Source organism: Symphodus melops, assembly GCF_947650265.1.
Source record: "Symphodus melops genome assembly, chromosome: 6".
In the NCBI taxonomy this organism is placed as follows: Eukaryota; Metazoa; Chordata; class Actinopteri; order Labriformes; family Labridae; genus Symphodus; species Symphodus melops.
In genome coordinates this window covers 26,368,426-26,389,913 of record NC_136696.1, presented here as the reverse complement: position 1 = coordinate 26,389,913, position 21,488 = coordinate 26,368,426, and the positions used below count along the sequence as shown (strand labels likewise).

Genomic DNA, 21,488 nt, shown 5'->3' with positions numbered 1-21,488 from the left:
CCTGATACATTTTTCCAGAGATCCGAAAACACAAAACTTTAATCAGCCGTTGTTGTTCACCGGCCCGTTCTCATTCCCATGTCCACAAATTACCGGAGCATCTTGTACAGATCACAATGTGCCATTTAGCCGACACCAGCTAACTCCAATCCAGACTAATGTTTGATTACACTTTCTTAGTTTTGTTTTTTTGTGGCCTTTTTTTTGCCTTTATTAGAAGAGACAGCTAAAGAGAAAGACAGGAAACGTCCAGAGGAGTGTGTGGGTGATGATATTCAGAAAAGGGTCGAGGTCAGATTTAAAACTACGGCTGCTGCGACAAGGGTTATCACTTCTGTACACGGGGTATGCAACTTCTTACAAGTGAGCATCATGATGTTATTTCAGCAGACCTATCTATTCATATACACTGAGAAGCAAAATGCTAAATATGTGTGTGTGGGGGGGGGGGGGGGGGGGTTTGTTCTTTCAGGATTTTTCCAGCCGCTGCAGATGATGAAGTGAATATATGGAAACTTCATCATCAGGCCGGTATGTTTTTTTTTTTTTAACTCAAACAATAAAACCTTTTTTTATTTATTTTTTTACAGGAAATGTCACAACTTATGGAAAATGTTATCCCAATGCCATTTTCACAGAAACACCAACATACGTCAGATTGCAGCGATTGATCATATTTAAAGAGCTCTCACGCTGTTTTTCTTCCCAGATATTAAACTTCAGGTCTGCGTCCATTTATCAGGTCGTACTGGTCATAAAGTCACGCAAACAAGTTGATGTAGCTGAACTGAACCACAGTCCCAGTATGTGTGACACCTTTCATCTCGCTTCTTCTCCTTTCTCTCCTTTGCACTTCTTCTTTGTCTCCCAAATTTGGGAAGTAAAAAAAAAAGATCTCAAAATTATTAATTGAAAAAATGTGTAACTCCCAAAGCACTTTCTCAACAGGCTAAAAGTTGGGACAGTATAATAGCCGATCCATACATTCCTACTTTTTTGTTGGCCTTCTGTTTGGGCGCCAAGTATATCATAGTGCCAAGTAAGGCCCTGAAAAGTGCTGCACGTCCGTCCTGTCTCCATGACGACAGACACAGCTCTGTTACTTTTTACAGTATTTTTCTATTTTAGACACACGTATACCTGGTATCCTTTAAAACCAAAAGGTCGAATACGTGTGGTTTCACAACAACGCTTTCAGCAGAAAACTTTGTACACTTATTCCACTTCCAGACGGCATCATTCAATAAAGCATCGCTCTAATGTAATATCTTAAAATAACATAGTGAGGAGACAAGTCTGAATAACACACAGAGGGGCGACTCAAATCTTGGCAGGCAGCTTCTTCCAGGAGGTCTCAAACAACCAAGAGAGATAAATGAAACGTATCAGGTGTGTAATCAGATTAATGCGTGCTCTTCAGTCTGCTCTAAACATTGCATGTGCTTGTTATCTCAAAGTGGACGGCTGCAGACGGAGGAGTTCCGGCCTGTTCCTCCTCCTTTTTTTTTCCCCCTCTTCTTGTGCATTAGTGATTCACTGGATTTCAGACGAACGAGACGAGAGCTTCTTTTGATGTCCTTAAATGAAACATCTGCACATTACAACACAGCAGGGGGAAAAAAAAAAGACAGAAGAAGAAGAAAGAAGGAAAACAGACATGTGACCGAGGTTTACAGGCCTGAATGAAGTGCGTTTAAAAGACACAGGAGGGGAATAAAGTGTCCTTTGAAAACATCTCACGGTCAATTTCCTCCTCTTTATCTGAACATTAGCCGCAGGGCTCCCTCTCATGTTTCTGTTTCCTCATTCAATGTCAGTGACAATCTTTACATCCTGCATGCAGATAAAAGCCACCATACTGTGTTTAAATCCAGGACGGAGCGGGTTTAACAGATCGATTTTGTATCTTTTTATGAGCTGCACGAAGTTATATCATTATGGTGCAGCTTTCTTGAAGGAGTTTGGCAGAAGTTTATGACAGCTTTCCTGCCTTAAATTGCCCCACTATCAGAAGGCAGTCACTATAGTGCTCTTTGCTGTTTGACTAATGGTGATGGAGGGGAATCTTGGAAGAATAACCGGTTATAAAAAAAGAGGAATTTCATTTTTTTAAGAGCTGCAAATTTAAAAGCACAATGAAACTGACAGCGAGGAACAGACACCAGCAGTGAGTGCAGCAGAGTCCAGAACAAACAGAGGCTGACACGTGTGATGGATGAGTCCACAGGGCAGATCTAATCAAGTATAGAAAGAATATTTATCAAGGATAAAAAGACGATTTTCCTTTTTGTGTTTGAGTGACATATTTTTGCTTATTAAGCCATTTATATTTTCCGAGAAATCATTTCGTGCTTTCCTTCAACCTTTGACAGCGTGTTTAGAAGATGTGGCGCCCATATAAAGTCATAGGAGCAAGCTCGCCCCCTGGTGGAGGAGTACAGTACAGCCACAGTGACAGTCTGTCTGGAGTAGCTCAAGATCAGCTGCGTCTGTAAAACTATTTCAGATAAAAACTTGATGTCGTACCCCCATAAGATGAAGTTAACCTTCTCCTCTGCTTATTTTGATTAAAGATTATAATCAATAATAATAAAAAATATATAAAAAATACAAATTTTCAAAATCTACTTTGTTGCTTATTCTCACTGATTAGCATTTTTTATTCTATTTCAACAACTACACCTCAGTACTTTAGAAACCAGAGGAATCTGCTTTGTTTTTATAACATGTTTATTCATAGTTTCCACAACATTACATGTGTTTTACTTCTTAAAGGAGGAAAGGTTTGGATTATATGGAAGCCCAAAGTGGACATAAATCCATACATTCGATTAACTTTGTGTTCCCGAGATAATGAGTCAATATCGTGGTCGGGTTTTTTTTTTGTTTGTTTGTTTTGGGACTTGGACTGGGTCATCTTACAGTTTGTTTATTTGTTGTTGTTGTTTCATTTCAAATATCATTATTATTATTATTATTTTATAAAGGAACCTTTAAAAAATGCACTGAATGAAAAGATCAGTTTTACTTGATTATATATCAATTATATATTGGATAAGCACCTTTTACTAATTTAGACATTTTCCCTTATTGATATCTACTTAATGTTTGCTTAAATGTGTTTGTGCTTTATTTGAATCTACTCAATTTAAACAGGTTATTCTTCAGCAACTGATTTGAGTTATGTTAACTCAACGTTTAACAAAGTTATATTTAATTAATAATAATGCGTGAAATCTGTTGCCTCAGTTTATAGTTAATGTGTATCTCTTGTCACAGTGATAGTCACAGTAAATATTTCCTCCCACTCGACGTGTGTCTGCTGTAGTTCTCCTTCCTCCTCCTCCTGAGCCACTGAAGGCGAGCTCGGTCCGTTCTGTCCCGGCACGCCGACACAAACGTGCGATCGGGAAAAGTCTCCTTCAGCTTGTTGAGGAAAAACAGCTCCAGGTTTCGACCGGCCCGAGCCACCTCTGAGTCAGGCTGCACAGCAAAGACAGTTTAATGCACCAACAATTATCAAAAGACAGTCTTCATTTTCAAGCTGAATTTGTCGGGGTCCGCTCAACAAACAGCAGACAGCAGTTCAGACACACTGCACACTGGTTCATTTAAACATTTAGCTGAAGGTATTTAAAGATCTGACAGCTAATAAATGACGTATCATTGTCCACATGCCTCAGACATTAATTTGCAGCTGATTTTTCCCCTTAAAAAGCTGATTGAATTTTTGGAGGATTTTGGATAGCTGCAGAAAATAATACTTTTAATGGGTGCACTGTTAGCATTTACAGCTCAGAGTACAATCGCTCCAAAGAGAAAGAGCGTCATGGAGCTGACATCATGGCTGACCTTTAGAACTAACACCTGAGGTTTTGTATTCACTGGCAGCCTGACGCAGCCTGATCTGCAGTCTCTATACGTACAGATTCCATACATGTGGAACTTATTCCCTCAGGCCGCACAGTTCACAGATAATTTCTCTTGCACTGGAAAATTAAATTACAGTTGAAAATGTCCCTCTGACACTAACGACCTCGTGACAAACTCACATAGTTGAAGGTTGAGCAGTTCTTGAACATCAGCAGGACGTCATCGACAAACTGCTCGGCGGTGAAGTAGTGCAGCGTGTTGCTCTTGTCCAGTTTCCTGCGGATCCCCGACAGGTCGATGGGCCTCTTTATGATCTGGTAGTAGTTTCTGGCCTGGAGCGAATTCACAGACATTAGATCATCATGAACATGGACGTTGTTTTCATTGTAACCCCCTCTGTCTGTTTAAGGAGTAGTACACTTTGTATACACAGTAAAGCAAGCCAGCGTTTTCTCTATTTAGATTATCAAAACTATTACATGCTGTCACGTTGTTTCTGCCCCATATAGTCTTTAAGATGACCGGGGGATTGGTCTATTGGACTTAAAATAAGACTCTGAATGTTGTTGTTTTATTTAATGTAGATTGTGTACAGAAGCGTGTGGCATTCCCCATGAGAAAATAAAATCAGCTCTGATGTTCTGTAGAGAGAAGAATCTCAGAATGAGGAGTTATGAGGCGCTTCACCAGCTCCTCAGTTTCAGTGTTGGACTTATTGTCTCTTGAGTCTCCGACACGGCTGATCCTGACAGATCAGAAGGTCGGAGCAGCTGAACTGCAAGGATCTAAGTTGACCACTCAAAGTCTGCAAACTAGTAACAATACCGTCATATGTTACCTGAAGACACAGGTACCTACCAAATGTTTCTGTTATGATTTGGGTTGTTTTGTGTTGTGCTCTTGTGTTGTTAGTTTCCCTGTTTGTCTTCTCCTCCTGTGTGCTTCCCTTCCCCCTTGATTGTTATTAGTTTCAGCTGCGCACCCAGGTGTTGCTCATCCCACTGCTCATCAACTCCTGCTCTTAAACCGGCTCTCCACATGCAGCCGGCGCCAGATTATTGTCAACTCACCGTGGTATCGTAACTCTAAATCAGGCTCCCTAGTATTTTGATGTTTCTTGTGATTTGCTCGTACTTACCCTCCTCGTGTTTTCTCCTCGTCAGCTCCCCGTCCAGACTTACCTGCCCTCTCGTGTCCTGTCGTCTCATCGTGTTCACTTTGGATTCACCTCACGCGTGCTGGATTAGGGTTGTTGGATCGTCACCTGGATTGTTGTCTGCACTACTCACCTTGGAGCTTGGACTCAAGCTCATTGTTATCGCTAGTGTCACTACCCCCGTTTATAATAAATTATTGTTGTTACTGTGTTCCTTGGTCTTGTGTTTGGGTCTTAGTCTGGTTCCTAAATGTTTCAAATATAAACATAAATATAATATAAGTTTAATATGTTAAACTGAAGAGACAGTGAACGCTGGCTGTGTTAGGGTCTAAATGAGAGCGTCTGTTGGGAGTTGGAGGTTGTGTGTGTCTGATAGCTCAGCCGGTTCTGATGCACCACATGTACAAAGGCTCTAGATTCGAATCCAATCTCAACCCTTTGCTTCATGTCATCCCCTACTCTCTCTCTCCTCCCAACACTTCCTGTCTCTCTTCAGCTGTTGACACCAAACAAGACAGAGCAATGTTTTATTTTCTCATGTGAATACGATTCCCCTTCTGAAGGCTAAATGTGCCATAAACTGAATGATTTTCACTGTGCTCTTCAAATGTTTAACCAATCATGTTGTCTTAATATTAGCTCAGGATGAAATCATTACATTCTTCTGCTTTGCAATCAGATGAAATAACCCGGGTTTTAATCACTGATGTGGAAAATCAAAATAAAATTTGAACAAGATTTAGGTAGGTTTACTATTTTTTAGACGTGATGTGATTTTGAAAACGATGAACATGTCACGGTTTGGATGGAAGTGAGAAACTGTTGGACTGACCAGAGGGCTGACGGGTTCATGGAACGGAGCGCTGAGTGTGTGACAATACAACAGCAGAGTCAGCTTCTCACACCTCTGCACAACACAAACACACAAACACACACACAGTCACTGAAAACACCTGCTCATCTACTTATTGAATCAAACGTCTTTTTGGATGCAGTGGATTAGGTTTTTTCTCCCTTTGAGTCACTGATAACATGACTGCAGCTTTCTTTTACTGGGATCTACAATCAGGTGGCTCGTGTCCTACCTACACAAACAAGACTAATCCCTCACCCTCTGATCCTGGTTTGACAGAGTGTACGGAGCTCTGACTCCACCGCCGGAGTGCGGGTCCTCACAGTCGTACGTCACCTCAGAGTCCTGGTCCGATCTGCAGAGCGAGCACACCCAGTCCCCTCTGTAAGACACGCAGGATCTCTGTTAGGATCAGCAGTGACAACGACAGATCAAGAAAACTGATTTGTGTGTGTAGCCAAAGACGATCAACGCCACAAGAACTTCCAGAAGACGATGCGTTAATTAAGTTAATTGTTCTATGGCTCATTAAATTAGTTTAGAAGTGTTGTTTAAAAGCCTCAAACATACTCAGTGTTGTCTTACCTATAACAAAAAATCTATAAACTCACATATATAAAAAAAAAAACGATGTTTCTGAATGCAAAGTTTAAAGCCTCTCTTGAATCAGAAGTGGGTGCAGAGATTTACTTTCATGACAAATAAGTGAGGAAGAGATTCGAGTCGGTTTGTTTTTTACTCTGGTTGGATGTTTTCATAGTGAATCTCTTCATTTGACCAGTGAGGCAACGGATAGGAAAAGTCATGTTTCTGATTGAAGAGAAAAAATTATTGTAATTTAAAAAACTACATTTCAATGAGAGTGAATTTTACCCCCAAGATAGCACATTAACATACACATGGGACAGAAATCTTTCCTCACGTGTAAAGGTTTAACCCAGACAAATGTTCAAACTGTCTGAATTTCCCTCGGGATCAATAAAGTATCTATCTATCATCTATCTATCTAATATGAAATATAAATGTTGAATCAAAGTGCAGAATCAGAATAAATGTGTCAGCGGCTGGTTTCTGCACAGCACTCACAGAGGGGAGCTGATGAGAGAGGGGATATGACAGGCCAGGTGGTAAACTTTAGGGCAGCGGTCACAGCAGAGCAGATCTCCTCCGTTCAGACAAACAGCACAGAAGTCGTCACTCTCCATCTCCTCGGTCCCTGATCCAGGTCCAGGCTGCTGGAGGCACGAGGCTCCCTGAGAGCAGCACTGATCAGGTGTTTGATCATCACTGATTTCCATTTGTACTTCATCTACTTCACAGTTTGATTCAGGTTCGTCCTCCAGCTCAACGAAGTGATCCTGATCCGTTTCTGGATCTGGATCCAGTTCTATCACCAGCGTCTGCTCTGGATCTGGGTCCAAATAAAATGTCTCTGGGTCCATTTTTACATCTACGTCCCACTCCTCAGACGCAGACTCAAACAGGATGTACGGCTGATCCGGGTTCGATTCACAGTCAAAGCCCGAGTCCTGCTCTGGTCCTTCAGAGGGGGAGCCATCGGGACAGTACGGTTCAGTCCAGGAGGTCGGGGACGATTCTGGTTGGATGAAATCTGATGATTCTGCAGGTTTAGATTGAAGAGAAGCTTCAGTTTTATCCAAACTGTCGGCCTCATTTTCACTGAATCCGTTCTACAGAAAAAGACGAGGAGAGAAGAGTAATAAGCATCACAGAGCGCTCGTAATAAAGTAAGTTATGAAAACACATTTATTCATGTCTGTCTTTATACCTGCGGAGGATGTTTCAAGCAGGAGACGTCATGGTGGATCTTAACTTGTGTTTGACATGGCAGCCGCACCAGAGACACCACCGGCTGCAGGTTCAGTCGCTCCAAGATCACTACAGGTATGCAGGAAGTACCCAGAATTCTTTGGGCCTCTGGATGAATCCTGAGGAATAAAAGAGTGCTTGGTTAACATAAAGTAAGGAGATGAATACTTTAATTTACATGTTTATGTTTTACTGAACTTGGTTGGGTAACCTTTTTCATCCCATGTTTAGCATCTAACTTTTACTAAACCTTCATCATGCAAACAGTTTCTTAAAACAGGCAGGACAACTTGAATGAAGAGGTACTCATCATTATTACATCAGCTTCAGCTTCACTGTGGTTTTCTAATGTGTCCCTAGTCTGTCCACAAACCACCAAAAGATGAGGAAAAAAATCCATCCTCTCCGTCTTTGGCCTGCTCCACTTTTCAGAAAAGGGGTGCTCAAACTTTTTTTTCAGTCTTAATGTGCAGCTGAGATCTTCTCCTCTCTGTTTTACGTGAACACACATTCTTCCAGTCTAACTCTTGATGGAAAGAGAAGAATTATATACGGTATTAATCTCAAACTACTCCTGTAAACATGATCCAATATGATTTCCACGCTGTTCTGTAAGGCCAACCTCTTCTCTTACTTTACCTTAATCTCTTTAATAAAGCTGAGGCGCCATGTTTTTTTTGTAGTTTTTCAGATGAAGGAGAGGCTGTGGTTATCTGTCCGTTGCGAGACACATTTTTTACCACGCAGGATCCTGACGTGTAGACCTATTTAAAAGACAGAGATTTGGTGTCATTCTCATCTGAGAAGTATGATAATCAAATTACATGCATGTCATTATTTGACTGTTTTCTTCCAATTCAACAACACAGTAAAACTCAGTCATTCGTTTGTCGTGGTGAAGCTTTGGTAAATAATACAGCGTCTGTGTCTTTTACTTGTTCTGCTGGGAGGCTTGGCCCCTCTGCTGTTGTTGCTGGATGTGAGCCGGTCTCACATGACTCGGCCTCCAGTGTCAGCGTGACTCTACACCTGGCTACCTCTGGAAACAGGGTGGCCCGTCTTTGGGGAAAGTTGCCATGGCTTCTCGAAGTCAGGTGCGCCATCTCCATGAGATCGTGGCCTCTTGGGGTGAAAACCCCAGTATAGAAAACACAGAAGAGGATGAAGCTACAGTTTGAAATCTCCTTTGAGCTCATATATGACAAAATGTAAGGATCAAAACGTACAGAGAGCAATCAAAGAATCGTATTCATACATTCATAAAAAAAATAGCTGTACACATCAAATCTATTAATACACATGCAGAGAGAACACTGTGTGCAGAACTTTTGCTAAAAGGTAAACAACGTACATGCATTAGGGTGAAGTTTAATTGTAAGTGTTCCTTACCTGAATATGTTTGTAATCAGTGAAAATCAAGAGGTCTGTTTCAGAAAGCCAGGTGAGTGTTTCCAGGTAGGTGCAAGTGTGCCGAGGATTAGAGGGATGGAACTTCGCCATGTGTCCAGTATCAAGGGGAATAGTCATGATTTGATTGGTGGAGAGCTCCCCCCCCGTCCCCGTCATTCAGGACAGTACACGTAGAGGTAAATTAATGCAGCATCTATGCAAGATATTTCTTAACCAATAACATGTTGCAAATTTCTGTTATTCACTTGCATTAAAAAATTAAAAACAAGTTTTAGCATCAAATATGATATGAAGCACATCTATTTGATAATTTAAAAGAATTACACTTACAGGCTACATCCAGTTGAATATGGTTCATCTTCAATTGTTGGGATATCTAGGGTTTTTTTGGTTTAAGGTTCAAGCAGATGTCACACCATTTCAATTGAAACCAACGATAAGTCACAAGCTGTGAAGTTTTGAATAACCGACCAGCAGTATGTAAATCCATCTCTACTCTAGGCAGAAGCTGCTATGTAAAGTGTCCATCAAGATATAATACTCACAGCAGGGGTAACAATTTAGGGGTTAAGTTTCTTGCCAAAGGACACAGACAGCATCCCACAATGCATTGCTACAGTCAAGTGTTTTAGATCAAAACAGTATTTTAGTGTTGAAAATTGGCTGGAAATGAACAGCAATTGTTACAGTACATCCATCCACTATCTATACAGCTTTTTACCGTTGTGGGTTGCAGGGTGGCTGGACTGGAGTCCAGCTGCCATTAGGCGAGAGACAGGATATACATTTAGAAGTGTTGTCAATCACAGGGCTGACATACTGTATAGAGACCGTCAGTGCTCTCATAATATAATATTTATAATGTGTGACTATCAACTCAAAGTTTATAGTTGATTACTTATATATTCTCAGAGTGGATGTGAACTCCTATATAACCAGGATCACAGGGACATGAACATGCCTGATGATGCAGAAAATGCAGCGAACCCAACTGGTTTCAATCACAGCTGACCTGGTTTCTACTGTAAATCCACAAATTGCCCAACATGCATTAATGGTTAATTGCGTTTGCTCATCTTGCATCGTCTCCTTTTGTTTTGCAAAGCAGGGCATCCAATTTTTTAAAGCTCCTGTTTTAACGTAGTTATGAAACAGAGAGATTTTTTTTAAATCAGAAAAAAACATATTTGGGGGGGGCTTGTTCATCACAATCTGAAAGTCCCCAAAGCAGTTTTATAGGTGTAGGCCACACACACAAACACTTACAAACATGTGTTGAGTTTGATCTGAAGGGGGTTTTTTATCATTAAAAAAAAGTTTTCAAGTCGGAAAACGTATTTTTTTTCAATCACATTTTTGAAGCTTTGCATTTTAGTACATATCAAATTAAAATAATGTATGTTTCACCAGGACTTGATGTGTTGAATTAAAAAAAACCCGTGATCTATAAATTTATAGATTGCAAATAGGATACAGATTTTTTTTTTTTTTAAAACGCTATAAGCAAACTTTGTCATCAATTTCTCATATAAAACACATTTACACAGCTCACATATTTTTTTTTATACATTGATGTGAACGTAAGCATCTTCTTGTGTTCATATCACGTTATTAAATTAGAAGGCTGAAACTGCCTCAGTGCCGCCATCGATCAACGGGCGTCGCTGTGGATTCCTTCGTGCTCTTGTTGCTATGCGCCAAATCTCGCACAAAATCGCGTGGTCTCCAAATCCCGTTCCTCTTTCAACTAGCCTCCAAGATGGTAGGTGCTATCATGTATCTCTTGGCTTTGAAATCGCGTTAAATCTATCTCCATCCGTGTTCAATTTCACTGAAAACAATCATCCGAACACGGCTAATGGTTCATACATGTCCAATAATCGTCTTCAGGATGTTTTTAACGTGACTTAGTAATATTTTAGCTGTTTATGAGGGATTTAATGTGTGGTAGCTCGGATCTCCTGGGCCCATGGCTACAACAGCAGTCACCCACATTGTATACGTGTAGTTCGATACCTGAACTAACCGCGTACTTAAACCCTCTGTTGTCCTCACCAATGTGAGCTGAGGTTATAATATAGAAATGCCTTACATGATAGTTTATTATGTTGTCTTAATGTACGGGTTACCGGTGAATACAGCTCAGTTAGCATTAGCATTCAAAGAGGCGAAGCAGCATGAAGGCACTTAGTTTCTACATGTCATTATTCAGCAGGCTCCTTTTAAAAACGCTGAGCAGCTAGTTGCTGAGATGATAAAACCATGTATGATGAAGTTATTCTAACATACTAATAATGAACATGTTGTTGACAGCCGACCAAGTTGACCAAGACTAGGAAGCTCCGAGGACATGTGAGCCACGGACATGGTCGTATCGGTGAGTTTGAGCTTTTCCTCTTTACAGCTCATCATCTTCATTTGATGCATGGTTAACGTAATGTTTTTCTTTTCTTCTTCACCATCTCACAGGCAAACACAGAAAGCATCCTGGAGGTCGTGGTAATGCTGGTGGTATGCATCACCACAGAATCAACTTCGACAAATAGTAAGTTGTTCACAGCAGCAGGAGTTAATCTGCAGCCTTCATTAAACATGCAGGCTGTTTTTATTGTATATGCAATGAGTCAATGCTTCGCAGGGAATCTATTGACAATCTCCTGTCTTCAGACGCGCCCAAGTTATATTTGGATAATTGCACTGGGCAATGTTTGGGAACTTTTTTCAGTAGTCTTCTTAAAGCTTTTCACTCTTGGTGATTGTGGACTATCATGTCGTTTTATATATATATATATATGCGCTGTTCTGGTCAGTTTAGCTTTAGTTTCACGAGTGTGTTTACATCGACTTTTTACACCACTCTGAGCTCTATCCTGGTTTTGAACACATTTGAACTCAAACCTGTCCAAGATTTGGTCAGATTTGAAAGTTTTGGATCAGAGACATTACTTTTGTTCTGATGTTTGGCCCTGTAGTAATATTTCTTGATTAGGCTTCTTTTCAGCATGATCTGTCTTGTGCCACCCTACATCTTAAGGATGCTGGCTTCCTTTTTAGCCGTTTCCCCACACGCTTTATCTCCCATTTAAACTCAACTGGGATATAAGGCCTGTACATGTCCCAGTTTGTTTTCTTTCAGATTTCTCCAGGTAGTACGTTTTGGTTTCATTTGGGACATTTTTTTTTTTTGCACAAACACAAGACTGGGATACTGAAGTCGTTGTAAGCACCCTCGACGTTGTAGAGACTAGAGTCTCACCTTGACACAAATCATTGTCTTGGTGTGCTAGAGTCCTCTTAGACTGAAGACTGGTCCTATTCACCGACTGGCCTTGTTGTAGGCCAGTCACCCACATGGGCAGTTACAAACAGCTTTACCTTTATAACTATGCAGTTGATGTATTAATGTTATGGTCACATTAAATCAGAATTAGACTGCGTCAGGAGTCAACTAATAGGGGGAATGTAATGATTTTGTCAACATGTTTGTTTGGAAGCTGGTGCACTTACTCCTTAAACCGAATACATTTTAATTGTCCAATTTAATTAGACAGCATCATGTGTAAAAAAAAAAAAAAAGACAGGGAATTCCTGATGATTTCAGACCAGAATGTTTAAAAATGCCTGGAAAAAAATAGAAGTAGTGCTTTTTTTATTTTTTTAATCTGGGTTAGAGAAATGTCTGAGCTGAAAGCTGCCGTGACATATTTAGTAATCAGTGTAACAAACAGCCGAACTTCCTACCTGAGGTCATCTCTTTATTCCGACCCTGCATACACAGATGTTAACCTTTCACGTGTTCCTCTTGTGTCTCTTCAGCCATCCGGGGTACTTTGGTAAGGTGGGTATGAGACATTATCACCTGAAGAGGAACACAACCCACTGCCCCACCATCAACCTGGACAAGCTGTGGACTCTTGTAAGCGAGCAGACCAGGCTCAACTATGCCAAGAAGCCAGAGGGACCCGCCCCCATCATCGATGCTGTGCGCGCTGTACGTACTGGTCCTTTTCTTATTCTTACGGAAATGTTCTGCCCCTCCCACTCCTTACTTTAAAAGAGTTAGTGACTGGAGTTTGGGTTAGTCTGAGACTGGTCAAAGAAGGAGCTGATGTGTTTGTGCAAAAAAACTGCCTTTTGTAGGAAGCAACGCTTTTCTAAAGACTGGAAGAAATATGATGCTAAGAAAGGAGTAAAGTTCCTCGAGTTATACAAAATAAAAACCTGCTCAAAGTTTCCTTTTTATCAAGTTTTGTATTTGCGTCTGTGGTTGAAACCTTTCCAGCACCCTTACTTCTCTTGGACTTAAAAATGTTTAAAATCAATCACATTTTGAGTTTCTAAGTGTGGCACTCGTGGTTACAAACTTTATATAGTGTGTTTTAAAAAGACGGCTGTTTCGCTGTACACAAAAGGATTTCTATTTTATTTTCAGTGTATAACATCTGATGCGTTTACTGTTAGATTCACCAACATGGATTTGTTGTTCAGCATTTGATTCAATGAATACTGTTGATACAGATTCAGTCTCGGATTGTTTTACTGAACACATGAGCAGAATTTATTCATTCATTGGGATTTAATAACGGCAGATAAAATGACCCTCAAAAGGGGAGAAAATACTGCAGAACGACTCGAGACAGAGAATCTCTCTGCAGATCTGTGTGGTTGAACTAATCCTACTCTTCTTGTTCCTTTTCAGGGTTACTACAAAGTTCTGGGCAAAGGCAAGCTGCCCAAGCAGCCTGTGATCGTCAAGGCCAAGTTCTTCAGCCGACGGGCCGAGGAGAAGATCAAGGCAGCGGGAGGAGCTTGTGTGCTGATGGCATAACGCTCTCGTCAGTCTTTTTGCAAAAATAAAATGTATAAATGGGAACTGCGTTTGTTGTCTCATTCTAGATGCCTCTTCATGTTACACTTGCAGATTATTTAACTGCTTTTTGCAAGCTGTGCAAGCAAGTATAAATGTTGCATTTAATGTTGTCTGAATAACTTTATGAACACTTCATGTGTCATAAATCTGCAAAGTAGGAATCGGTGGTAGAAGGAACTCTTGCACAGCAGTGTTTATGTCCTGATTGTCCTGATTTATAGTCAACATTAACTTTCACTGTGCATTGCAGCCCTGCTCGACAGTGTTTTTAATGTAAACTGAAATGTAAAGTATAATTACTATGGATTTGAGGACAGGTATTTATCAAGCAACGCTAAATCCAACAGAAGAACAATATTGGTGAAGTGAGTTATAAAAAAAAACAAAAACCTGAAAGTGAGACGTGATGTCCGTTTTAATTACTTAAAAAGTTGAGGGATTTTTTTAAAGTGAATCGGGGAAACCTTTCCTGGTTAATTTGGCTCAAATCCTAAACTTTCTTTCAATTAACCTCTTTTCTGCACAACTTTTCTGCCTGGGTAATGAAAGTAGTCTGACCAGTGTGTTTCCTTTAGTAAAGAATCATGTGAGACTTTGATTCTGAGCTGTAATATTTACTATGTACTGAGCTTATTTAGGATGATTTGCTTGCTTTTACTCAATACAGTGACTAACAACCTCAAAAACATGGACGAAAGCCGTCCTGACCAATGAGTCCTTTCTTTGTCGTTTTTATGCAGAACAAATATCCAGAGTCTTGGACAGTGAGATTAGAGACATGTATAGGTGCTACTAAATAATGACCACCAAGGACTCTTCTTTAACATTAAAAATGTGACAATCTACTAACTGATAAATGAAAGAAAATGCAATTTATCCAGTTTGCTTGAAAATGTAGAGAGATTTACTTTTAAACAAATGAAATGAAACCTGTTTGCCCTCTAGGGGGCGGGGTTTAACGTGCAGGATTTCCTGTACCGTCATTTGAAAACAGCGTTACCACGGCGTCAGTCAGCTGGACCTGACGGGCTAAATGAGGAGGATATGTGAGTACTGAACGATATCTGTTCAATAAGTGCCGTTCACCCTGAAAGCGTGCACGTGTGTGTGTGTGTGTAGGACCACCTGCTGACTCGCGCGGTGGTCTGCGTGTAAACGAACCGGTCAACAAGGTAACACTAATCTCCTAAACAGAAATGTGTTGACACTGCGCGTGGAACTCTTAAAGTTAACAAAACGTAAACATGCGAACGTGCAGTTAGAAACCCTGTAACGTGATGACGTGGCGGTGTTCTATTTGAGCAGCACGCGAGGCCACGTTCAAGTTTCGCAGAAGTTGAAAAAGTGAAATCTGTCCGCCTTCTACTTTCATTTGGAGGGTTTATCTTCACGCATGCGCAGTGTGTAAAATGCAGTTGCAGCCTACACACTAAGATTGACTCAAATTTAAATGTGCCTCAGTGATTGGATATAAAGCTCCCTGTAGACTTTCTTAAGGTTCAGTCCATTAAATGAACATTGATTAGTTGCTATCTGCAGTTTTTTTTTTAAAATTTCAGGTGAAGGTCTCCTGAGTTTAGTCTGACTTGTTCATGGCAAGCCAAGCCTGGCTGGAGTCCTCTCTGCGGCGCTCTGCCAGTCTGGGCCTGGAGGTGCTGGAGCGGGCCTCGAGGCGGAGTGTGGACTGGACCAGCACTGGAGCATGCCAGACCTCCACTGCTACGGAGGAGGACACGCAAACCCCTGTCGAGGTGCCTTCATGTGCTCTCTATGTTAACCCCAACCTCCAGTTTATATTGTTACTCTGTGGCAACAACTGCTCCTTTCACTTTCCAGGATGCACACACGGAGCTCGATGATGTCTTTGCATCCATCGCAGGGCTCATGGTGCAGACGACCTATCAGTGCAAGGTCAGCGACTGTTCACCATCTCTCTGTTTCTATAAGCTACGAACCTGGACTAACATGTGCATGGTGTCTGTGCTGCAGAGGTTTTATGGGTCTGGATTTTGCACCGAGCCCACAGAGACTGAAAGGAGCCACGTGTGCAGGTTCCACACACGGCAGCCTGCTGGATCAACAAAGCCCGCACTGTCAACCAGAAAACATGAAAATGCCCCACACAGAAAGGTAACGACACATTTCTTTCTCTAAAGAGTTATGAGCTGTTTTAACAAACTGTTTGCTCTCCTGAAACTGTGTAGAAAAATTCAGGCAGGATGTTGTTGGTTTTTTATTGCTTAAAACTTTTGTGGAGGCAGCTGAATGTGTGCAGCGTTAATGACCTCACTGGGATAACAAAGAGTAACGTAACGTCATCTCCGGCTGTGTCGGTTGGTTAAGGACAAAGTAAGATGCTCTTCCTCTTCCTCTTCCTCAGGCTCCCGTGTCTGAAGTAGACGAAGATTTCTACATCGAAGTTTCTCCAGGGTCGTACGCCATCACTGCCAGCGTGCCGGAGTCCCAGCAGCAGACTCGGCTGGTCCACCTCAAAGCTGGAGAGAGCATCGACCTCACCTTTAACCTCTGACGTGTCACATGACCAAAACAGTCACCTTCAAGAACTAAACCAAACAAAGCTTACCTGTCTGTGTGCTTATTGCCTGTTTGTACGCTTTTCTTTTTGCTGAATGAGTTTCCATTTTACTTTGCTGTCAAAATGTTTTATTTGCTGAATCCAGAAGCCATGTTTTTATTCCATTATACCGGAGCATTTATCATATAGATTGTATCATCTAATAATGCACTTAACATTTTACTTTCCTGCACAAAAACCACATCAGTGTATGATTAAAGTATTTTTTTATTGAAGTTGTGTTTGTTTTTTTAGATGATAATGTTTTTATTTGATAAATCGGGTGTAAACAGTCGGAGTGTTGTTGGCAGAAAACGGCCGCAGTCCAGCCGGTGGTCGAGGTTTGAAGTTGGTCGTTCCAAAAACATCTCTGACGTTTGCTCTTCTACCTTCAGCACCAGGAAGTGACAAAAACAGAGAGCTGTGATTGGGCGAGGCGCTGATCTGAGGGACAGGGAAGCTGAACCGCGCAGGTTGTGACGTCTTTGGCGCTGCTGCGCTGCCTGCAGGGAAAAACACAGAAATACATCCATGTGTAGGCAGGGTTAATAAAGAGGGTGACGAGCCTGTAAGACCAGACAGAGCTTAGTATTTCTCTCTCTCTCTCTGCGTCCTGTAGTCAAGATCTTTGCTTCATTTCTTTATTTTTATTTTGGGCCTTTTGTGCTTGTCCTAAGAGACGGGACAGTGGATTGAGTTAGAAATCAGGGGAGGAGCCACAGGTCGCAACCGAGCCCGCAACATCCGCGTGGAGGACTCCAGCCTCTGGATATAAAGCCACCATACATGAGCAGCAATGCAAGATATTAGTCAAGTTTAAAGGTCAGATATTTTGCAGATAAACTTCATGTTTTTCTAAGACTAACGTGTCTAGTCTGTCTAAAAACCTCAAAATGAGAAAAGACTTAATTTTCCTTAAATCCTTCCCCTCTTGACATTTAAATGAAGTCAGAACTCTTTGTTTTGCTCACTGATATACTTCAGACACATTTAAGACAAGAGTGTGTTCAGAGTTTGTTTCCCACCTGGCTGTCTGTGCTGTGGTTCTGGTCCAGTTCTCCTCCAGTACCTCCAGGGAGGACGCTGCAGTTTGCTCCTCAGCCTCACTGCTCTGCTCCCCTCTTCAGACAGAGACGAAGGAGGCGAGGGCACCTCAGGGTCCGTACTCTTTGCATCTGTATCGCTTTGGTCCACTTTTTTATTCGACTCCACGCTCTCAAATCCACCAGTTCTTCCCGAGCTGGACCTACACCTGCGCTGGAACGTGTTCTCCTCACAGCAGGATGCAGACGGACACCAGGAGCTGCAGACGAGCCGGGGAGTGCAGGAAGAGCTGCGAGCACAAAGCCGACTGCAGCGCCGATCTGGAGCTTGAGTTGTCAGGATCTGGAGCTCTCTGACTACTCTGTCGTGATGAGGGGCTGAAATGGTTGAAACCAGGCTGTGAGGAACCAGAGACACGGAGCCGTTCCACATCAACACCCGGAGGCACATAACACCGTCAACTGCAAAGACAGTGAGAGGGATTAAAGAGAGGTACAGAAACGTTATGGTAGAGTGGAAATCTTCCTTTATTAAAATGTTTACATTGCTGGGTTTTCTTATTTAGTTGAGGTAGGCGATCACAGTTAGTCTTGTGAGTATCATTAGAGGTCATTTTAGATTCAGTTTAGTTTTAGGAGAAGGTGCTGAGAGTGACGGCCTATTGTGTGGTTGGCATAGCACCCTCCTTCCTTTTATTTCAAGGTTTATTTTGTAGCTTTTTATGCCTTTATTAAGAGCGAGGACAGTGGAGAGGGTGTGAAATCGTAGAGAGAGATAGTGGGGAATGACGTGCAGGGATGCACGTCATTCCCCACTATTCGTCAATTCTTGGTGAGGCATCTCTTCTTCACATGATTTTCGTGTCCTCATGGTGTGAGCGTTTGATTCCAAACCTCCTGAAACATCTCTGCGCTCTGTGACGGCCATCACTCTCCCCGGCCCGTATCGTATCAGATCCGGTTCCCATGGTGACAGGACAGCATCACCGGGTCCCAGACAGTTTGTGAGAGCTCTCGTGTGGTTCACCATGTCGAGGGAGCAAACCAGCTGTGTCTGGGAGGCGACGAACCCCAAACCGAGACTTCCTGGATGGTCAAACTCGACAATCCAAACTGCAGCGCAGCCCTGAGGTTTGACACATGGCAAGAAGAGAAACGTTTCCTCCTGGTCAATCTGCACATTAGGATTTGATCTTAGTAATTATTATGAAGTGTAATAAAACCACAGCATGTTTTACCTGGACCTGCTGTATCACAGTGCCCGAGTAATAAAGACCGTCCACCTCCCTCCGGGCCAGAACTCTGCATCCTGGGTAAAACTGTGGACCGCTCGGGGTTAGAACGGTGGTGCATGGCTGGAGAGGATTACCCAGACTGCACCTGGGAGACAACAAGAAGTCAGGACACAACTGATGTTTCGGGGTGTTTTTTCTATAAAATCAAAGTCGACTGGGGGAATCACAGAAAACCAAAACTAACAAGCAGACTGTAAAACACCACAAAAAACCCTGCATGCCGAGATAAAGACAGGCTGATGTTCAGTGAAGATTTATGAATTTACGAAACGTGAAAAATCTGATGACAAACCATTACACGTTTAAATCGAACTGCTCTTAAGAGTTGTTTTTGAAACTGAAAAACATCCTCTTGATGCATCGTTGTTAGTATTATTAATGTGTCTGTTATCAGCACTAAGGGAATCAATTATCCTTCTTTCTGGATGGCAGACAGTGATGTATGTCGTTTTCATGAATTGCAAACAACAAAGCAGAGGTGTCGCCATGGAGACCAACCTGAGCACAGGTGATGAAGTGTTGTGGATGAGGACTGAAGAGGTCGGGCAGAAACACTTCACTGGAGAGTCTGATTGATTCTCCTCAACATGCAGAGGAACCGCCTGACGACATGCACACAGACGCAGACTGATGAAGACAGATTGTAGAGGAGACCGTTTTTATGCTGCAACCATTATGATTCTTTTTATTTGATTTCACTGACCTGGCAACCAAGTACATCCACGTGCCTCACCGCTCACCCATCTGCCATCATTTATTTTACTTCTTTCAAGTTGTTTTGATTATATGACATGCAGCTTGAACACACCAAATAGAAATACTTCCCAAAGCAGGAACCTGACCATCTAAGGAGAACATAAATGCAGCAATACCTTCTCAAGCACTCCATTAAAACCGACCAGAACCACATAACAGCTCCCTCTGGTGGCCTCTGTCAGACATTGCAGGTAGTCTCGTGTCTTCCTGTCCACCTGAACACCTGTGTCCTTCAGGTAGAAGATGATAAGAGGTCGACCAGCTGCCAGGGTGGGCAGAGCTCTCAGCAAGGCCTCAGGTTTTTCGGGGAGCCCCGTGCAGAGCAGGTGGACGGCGTGACAGGCGGTGTCAGAGAAGGCTACGCTCAGGGCCGCCAGGAGGTCTCTGCCAGGGCTGCAGGTGATGGAGTGAATCCAGGACAGAGCTATGTATACTGAGTCAGGAGCACAGGGGAGCATGTGGTGGGACCAACAGGTCAGCTGTGAAGCAGAAATGGAAAATTAGTCACACAGAAAGGCAATCTCAAAAGTCCAAAAAACTTTATCCTGAGGCGTGAAATAATGAATAAAAAACATTCCCAAATATTTTCTTTAATTAATTAACGTGGTGTGGGTTTCAGTGCTGCTGGTGTTGTAGTCTCTCGGTCTGTCAGTCCGTTCTCACCTCTCCTGAGTACGTCAGGATGTTGAATAGAGAGTCTCTGCGTGAAGCCTTCGTCAGCAGCGTCTGGATCAGAACCCGTTTCACTGATCCCAGAACAGCTCTCGTGTCCTCTGAGCTCTCCACCACGAACGCGATGTTGCACCTCTGTTGGCCCTCCAACAGTGGAAGCAGCGCCGCTTCAGAGGCCTCCATCTGTCTGGATATCATCTCTGTGTTGCAAGGTGGTCAGGACATGATGCAATGTTTTTGGTTGTGGTTTGAAAGTTTAGACAATTCAGTGAAAAACAGACACAGAAATTGGATTCACTGTATAACAATAAACTTAACAGACATGTTTTGGTGAGCTCTGAGACTTATTTCAACAGTCTGAAAGGAGGTTAATATGTGACTTTTAACAAAAAGCACCACAGATTGTTTTCTGTCGTACATGAATACACAGCATTTGCAGTAGAAACTGTTCAGACACGTGACTGCACATTATAAAATTCAATTTCTGATATCATTTTGATTCTTTTTTATGCCTTGTTTTCAGCTGTTTCAATCTTTTGTGCTGCTGTTGGTTGTATTTATGAAATATCATTGTTTGTGAAAATATCAGTATTTTGTTCTGATGTGTAACTTTCTGCTACTGTTGTGGTGTTATTTTTTCCCCTGCGGTCAAACTTACGTTTTACTACTTTAATATCATGTTCTTTGAAGTTTTTTTAAGTTTGGAGTACCAAAGGCACTTTTCTATCAAAGGAATATATTTTTCTTTTTTCACCTGAAAGTGAAACACAAACAAACAAGCGGCTGCATTTACCTGCAGTTCGTTCTGTTGATCTCAGTCAGCTGCAGACGACAACTTCCCCTCACTGTGGACGTTGGTTTCCATGGAGACGTGGCTCTTAATGGACCGTTTACCTGCCAATCAGCTGTTTGGGGGGGCGTTACCAAACGTCGCTGCCAAGCTACAGTTGCTATGGTAGCCTACAGTCACTATAAAATCTGAGAAAAGTAAATTTACCGAGTGAAGCAGCTTCATGATGGGTTGTTTTGTGTTATTATTGGAAGACAACATATTAACACAACAAAGAAAGAGACGTTTAGAAGAAGTCAATTATTCATGTCTTACATATATTTAACTTTTTTTGGAACAGAAAGTGGGTTATGTGTGGAATT

At 42.0% G+C, this 21,488-nt stretch overlaps 4 protein-coding genes across 9 annotated transcripts in view; 2 read left to right on the top strand and 2 right to left on the bottom strand.

Moving 5' to 3' along the window:
* Positions 1-16,806, top strand: part of akip1 (A kinase (PRKA) interacting protein 1) — a 150,787-nt gene extending 133,981 nt beyond the window's left edge. For 2 of the 6 annotated variants that reach the window (XM_079345500.1, XM_079345499.1), the window contains exons 2-5: positions 15,555-15,746; positions 15,832-15,906; positions 15,985-16,125; positions 16,376-16,806. In XM_079345500.1, the coding sequence (XP_079201626.1) occupies positions 15,588-15,746; positions 15,832-15,906; positions 15,985-16,125; positions 16,376-16,525 (525 nt within the window). In that variant the 5' untranslated portion in view covers positions 15,555-15,587 and the 3' untranslated portion in view covers positions 16,526-16,806. The other 4 variants (XM_079345496.1, XM_079345495.1, XM_079345498.1 and 1 more) reach the window with 4 other exon arrangements.
* On the bottom strand, positions 3,011-9,227 carry LOC306825475 (uncharacterized protein). The gene is made up of 9 exons (XM_079346245.1): positions 9,105-9,227; positions 8,651-8,837; positions 8,355-8,479; positions 7,675-7,834; positions 6,972-7,576; positions 6,144-6,267; positions 5,865-5,939; positions 4,053-4,205; positions 3,011-3,483 (listed from the first exon to the last, which is right to left on the bottom strand). The coding sequence occupies exons 2-9, from the start codon at positions 8,822-8,824 to the stop codon at positions 3,286-3,288; spliced, it is 1,614 nt and encodes a 537-aa protein (XP_079202371.1). The 5' UTR covers positions 8,825-8,837; positions 9,105-9,227; the 3' UTR covers positions 3,011-3,285.
* On the top strand, positions 10,801-13,998 carry rpl27a (ribosomal protein L27a). The gene is made up of 5 exons (XM_079345502.1): positions 10,801-10,887; positions 11,439-11,502; positions 11,595-11,670; positions 12,942-13,116; positions 13,825-13,998. The coding sequence occupies exons 1-5, from the start codon at positions 10,885-10,887 to the stop codon at positions 13,951-13,953; spliced, it is 447 nt and encodes a 148-aa protein (XP_079201628.1). The 5' UTR covers positions 10,801-10,884; the 3' UTR covers positions 13,954-13,998.
* cUnh11orf16 (chromosome Un C11orf16 homolog) lies at positions 16,781-21,215 on the bottom strand. The gene is made up of 8 exons (XM_079345489.1): positions 21,130-21,215; positions 20,328-20,536; positions 19,781-20,143; positions 19,407-19,510; positions 18,852-18,993; positions 18,508-18,739; positions 17,596-18,075; positions 16,781-17,073 (listed from the first exon to the last, which is right to left on the bottom strand). Exons 2-8 carry the CDS (start codon positions 20,532-20,534, stop codon positions 16,838-16,840), a joined length of 1,764 nt encoding a protein of 587 aa, XP_079201615.1. The 5' UTR covers positions 20,535-20,536; positions 21,130-21,215; the 3' UTR covers positions 16,781-16,837.
* Between the last annotated feature and the right edge of the window lie 273 nt (positions 21,216-21,488).

Excerpts from the sequence above, each read along its gene's own strand:
- cUnh11orf16 (XM_079345489.1), bottom strand. The coding sequence starts at position 20,534 with ATGATATCCAGACAGATGGAGGCCTCTGAAGCGGCGCTGCTTCCACTG. Across the intron at positions 20,144-20,327 it reads TCCTGACGTACTCAGGAGAG|CTGACCTGTTGGTCCCACCA; the intron begins GTGAGAACGGAC and ends TCTGCTTCACAG. Across the intron at positions 17,074-17,595 it reads ACCACAGCACAGACAGCCAG|GCAGCGCAGCAGCGCCAAAG; the intron begins GTGGGAAACAAA and ends TTTTCCCTGCAG.
- rpl27a (XM_079345502.1), top strand. Across the intron at positions 11,503-11,594 it reads CCACGGACATGGTCGTATCG|GCAAACACAGAAAGCATCCT; the intron begins GTGAGTTTGAGC and ends ACCATCTCACAG. Across the intron at positions 13,117-13,824 it reads TCATCGATGCTGTGCGCGCT|GGTTACTACAAAGTTCTGGG; the intron begins GTACGTACTGGT and ends GTTCCTTTTCAG.
- LOC306825475 (XM_079346245.1), bottom strand. The coding sequence starts at position 8,824 with ATGGAGATGGCGCACCTGACTTCGAGAAGCCATGGCAACTTTCCCCAA. Across the intron at positions 6,268-6,971 it reads TCTCTCATCAGCTCCCCTCT|AGGGGACTGGGTGTGCTCGC; the intron begins GTGAGTGCTGTG and ends CGTGTCTTACAG. Across the intron at positions 3,484-4,052 it reads ACTGCTCAACCTTCAACTAT|CCTGACTCAGAGGTGGCTCG; the intron begins GTGAGTTTGTCA and ends TTTGCTGTGCAG.